We start from the raw sequence: 4069 nt of genomic DNA on the forward strand, positions 1-4069 counted from the left end.
ACAGGCTCCGGATGCGCAGGCTCAGCGGCCATGGCTCACGGGCCCAGCCCCTCCGCGGCATGTGGGATCTTCCCAGACCGGGACACGAACCCATGTCCCCTGCATCGGCAGGCGGACTCTCAATCACTGCGCCACCAGGGAAGCCCTGGGTGTTGCAATTTTATGGGGTGCTCAGAGAGGTCTCACTGTAAAACGGGGACACTGGTGATATTTGAGCAAAGACTTGAAGGAGGTGGTGGAGCAAGCTGTGTGGAAATTTGGAGGAAGAGGGTTTTTTGGGGAGGGGGAAGAGCAAGCTGGGACAAAGTGAGAGAAGTGGCATGGACAGATATACACTACCAAATGTAGAATAGATAGCTAGTGGGAAGCAGCCAGGGAGGAGGTGAGGGCAGGGAGGGGACGGGGTAGGTAGGGCCAGGCCTAGTGGGCAGCGGAGAGGACTTGGGCTTTTACCTCGAGGGAGGTGGGAGCCCTGGAGCGCTGCGGGCAGAGGAGGGGTGCTCACAAGCGCCCTCTGGCTGCACTAGCCAGAACAGACTACATAGAATTAGCGTCTGTCATTATCCCAATCTTCAGATGAGGAAACGGAGACTTGGAAAGGTGAAGTGACCTGCCCAGAGTCAAACAGTGACCACGGGCGCAAGCATCTCTCTACGTAGTCTCCCTGGGTCCCCGCCCCCTCTCCCCATCTGTGTGCCTCTACATATTTCTTTGCCTTTAGGTCTCTGCTACTGGGCCTTTGCCTGTGTCTTCTTTTTCTGTCTCTATCTCTTTGTCTCTCCCCGAGTCTCTGCCCCGGGTAGGTCTGGGGCCCCGGTTGGCTGGTACCTCAATGCTGACGATAACTGTCTGGCCCACGGGCAGCAGCTTGTGGTCAACGGTAAAGATCCGATAGAGGACTGAGACGAGGCGGGAGAGAAAGGGAGAGCTGGGTGAGGCCCTGCCCCTCCCCCCAGCCCTGCCCCCGGCCCTCTCCAGCCACCCCCAGACCCTTACCCGTGGAGCCTGGGGTGTAGATGGTCTTGTCCGTCTGGATGAAGAGGTACCCACTCTGAAGGCTTATCAGCACCACCTTCTCCACCAGGACGTTCCCGAAGGCCGCCTGGACAGTCACGAATTTGTGCCCCTTGTCTGATTTTAACTCCTTGCTGGCCGGGATCTGGGCATGAACAGGGGATTATTAGGCGTCTGCTCTAGGGCCCCTTGTCTTTGGCTGGATCCACACCTGCCCCTCTTCACAACAGAGCCTGCCCATCACTCCTGGTCTCCCTTGTTTGCCCAGGTTTGGGGAAAAAAAGGGTACTTGGAGAGAGGGCAAGGGCAAGAGAGGGGGTGGGAGTCAGAGGGAAGGATGGGAAGGGGGAAATCAGACAGGGGGCTCAGAGGAGGGAGAGCTCAGAACGGGAAGGGGACTCCCAAAGAGGAGCAGACTCAGAGAGGGGAGGGGCTCTGAAGGGAGAGAGGGCTTAGAGTGGGAGGGGCTTGGAGGGGAGGGGCTCAGAAATGGGGGGGCTCAGAGCTGGTCCTGCTTGGAAGGGGGTGGAGTTGAGAGAGATAAGGGGGCTATGTATAGCGCAGGGAACTCTGCTCAATATTATGTAACAACCTAAATGGGAAAAGAACTTGAAAAAGAATAGGTACATGTATATGTATAACTGAATCACTTTGCTGTACACCTGAAATTATCACAGCATTGTTAATCAACTATACTCCAATATAAAATAAAAAGTTAAAAAAAAAAAAAAGGAAGAAGGTATCAGTGTTTATCTCCAACAGGTGCAAAGTATTCAAGATAATTGGTTTTTATATTTTCTAAAAAAAAAAAAAAAAGGTGGAGGCACCTCAGAGAAAGCACTGGAAGAAACAGCGGGAGGGGCTCAGCAGCGGGAGGGGCTCAGCAAAGGGAGGGACTCAAAAGGGGCGGAGATTCAGAGAGGGGAGGGGCTCAGAATGGGGAGGAGACTCAGACAGAAGGGGCCGGGCTCAGATAGAGTGGGTGGGGCTCAGAGAGGGAGGAGGGGCTCAGCAGCCGGAGCACTCAAAGAGGGAGTGGGGTGTCAGCGGGGCCCACCTTTACGGTGACGGTGCGTGCCCACCTTTATGGTGACGGTGCCCAGGTAGCCATTGGCACTGTTCAGCTCGGTGTTTTCACTGGACAGCACTTGTCTCTTGAACGGGAAGTCGTGGACGGTGACGGCGACTGGTATATTCCCTTGCCCTTCGTGGGCCTCCAGCACCACCGTCTCCTCGCTCTCCAGACGCAGGATGTTGGGGGTGATCATGGAATACCTGCCGGAGGGGAGCACAGGGCATGGAGCTGTCATGCCTGGAGCCCGAGCTGCCAGCCCTATCCGGGTTAGCGCTCTGCCCCAGCCCCTGGTCCCACAGGGGATCTGGTGACCGGCAGACAGCTCAGGGGCTTCAAATCCCATCAACTCCTGAACCTCCAAATCAAAACCACCAACTCTGGGAGCCCTAACCCCTAAATCTTTAAACACCCCAAGTCTCTAAACACCCAACCCTGGAACACCCTAAACTTCTCCCTAAACCTCTAGCACCCCAGACCTATAAATACAACCAACTCCACCTCCTCATTCACATACACCCATACGAAACCTCTAAACCCTTAAATCCTGAAACTACAAACTCCCAGATCCTATGAAGTCCAAACTTCCCGTCCACAGAACCACCCAACACCGTGCATGCGCCCTAAACTTGCAGGGACCTGTACCCACAAATGCCCACTCCCATCTCAGAAGCAGCCTTGTTTGGGGTCGGGCTGTGACTACTCACATGGGGTCCCCCAGGGCCAGGGGGAGACTGGCCAGCAGCAGCAGCAGACTGGGACCCGAGGTAGGATGCATGGTGCCAGGACAGTGAAAGGACAGAGGGACAGAGGGACAGAGAGACAGAGGGGTGGGGGGAGGAGTGAGCAGAGCTTGCTGGAGGCTGCCTTTTATCTAGCTCCCGCCTTTCTCCCTCCTCAGCCCAGCCCTCCACTCCCAAGGGCTCCCCGCTCCCTGGTACTGCCCCAGATTTCTCAATACTATTTACTAAGTTTTTCAGTCTGCGGGGCAGCATGAACTTGGGGTAAGTAACCCGAGGGCATGTCCTCCTGCAACAGGAACACAACAGCCTCCTGCCCTGGGCTCCCTCAGGGTCAAGGCCAGCTGGTGAACAGGGATCTTTCCCTGTCACACCCACTTGGTAGTAGAGGAAAATTGAGGACAGAGGGGCGCCCCCACCCCAGATATGTAGGCCTGATCCTCAGTCCACTTTTGGCTGTGCATTTATTCACCGAACCCTCCCTGTGAGTCCATCTCTATGCTGGCAGCTGGAGTCCCACTTCTAGAATCTTCCATGCTGGGGTGGGGGTGGGGGACAGAGTCCAGCACCAAAGCTCCTAGCCCCATGGAGTGCCTTCCCCAGTGGAGAAGAACTCAGCTTCTTGGGGGGTCAGGGAAGGCTTCTTGGAGGAGGGGACATTTCAGCTGGGCTTTGAAGTATGTGTAGGAGCTCACCATCCAGGTAAGAATGTTTTCTAGGGCAAGGAGAGCCTGGAGCTCCTTTCACCTCCTCTCATCAAGAAGCCTGAGTAGTGGGACTTCCCTGGCGGTCCAGTGGGTAAGACCCTGCACTTCCACTGCAGGGATCACGGGTTCAAGCCCTGGTTGGGGAACTGAGATTCCGCCATGCCTCAAGCTGTGGCCAAAAAAAAAAAAAAAAAAAAAAAAAAAAAAAAAAAAAAAAAAAAAAAAAAAAAAAAAGAGGCCTGAGTGGCTATGATGGTTTATAAAAGTCATAATTGAGGAAAGTCCCATGGCTAGCTTTTGTGTTACATCAGCAACCTCTTAGCATATTATTATTATTATTAAAAAGTGTATTTAACTTTTTGCATACTCATATGGTTCAGCATCTAAAAATAACTTTCCTCCTGCTCCTATCACTAGCCATCAGGGTCTCAGACATGACCATGTAACCAAATCTTGTGTTTCTTTCCAGAGGTATCTTATGTGTTTACAAATGTTCACACGTTTTAAAAACAAATATCAGCAAAGCTCTACACACT

The 4069-nt window shown here is 53.6% G+C and overlaps 1 protein-coding gene across 1 annotated transcript in view; it reads right to left on the bottom strand.

Annotated features, from left to right (window-relative positions):
• C3 (complement C3) overlaps positions 1-2903 on the bottom strand; it is a 36650-nt gene extending 33747 nt beyond the window's left edge. The window contains exons 1-4 of the mRNA XM_007460578.1: positions 2794-2903; positions 2097-2289; positions 997-1159; positions 829-899 (exon numbers count right to left, since the gene is read on the bottom strand). Coding sequence (XP_007460640.1) covers positions 829-899; positions 997-1159; positions 2097-2289; positions 2794-2864 — 498 coding nt within the window. The 5' untranslated portion in view covers positions 2865-2903. The remainder of the gene's footprint in view (positions 1-828; positions 900-996; positions 1160-2096; positions 2290-2793) is intronic.
• Between the last annotated feature and the right edge of the window lie 1166 nt (positions 2904-4069).

This window comes from Lipotes vexillifer, unplaced genomic scaffold (genome assembly GCF_000442215.2).
Source record: "Lipotes vexillifer unplaced genomic scaffold, Lipotes_vexillifer_v1.1 scaffold1011, whole genome shotgun sequence".
Taxonomy (NCBI): Eukaryota; Metazoa; Chordata; class Mammalia; order Artiodactyla; family Lipotidae; genus Lipotes; species Lipotes vexillifer.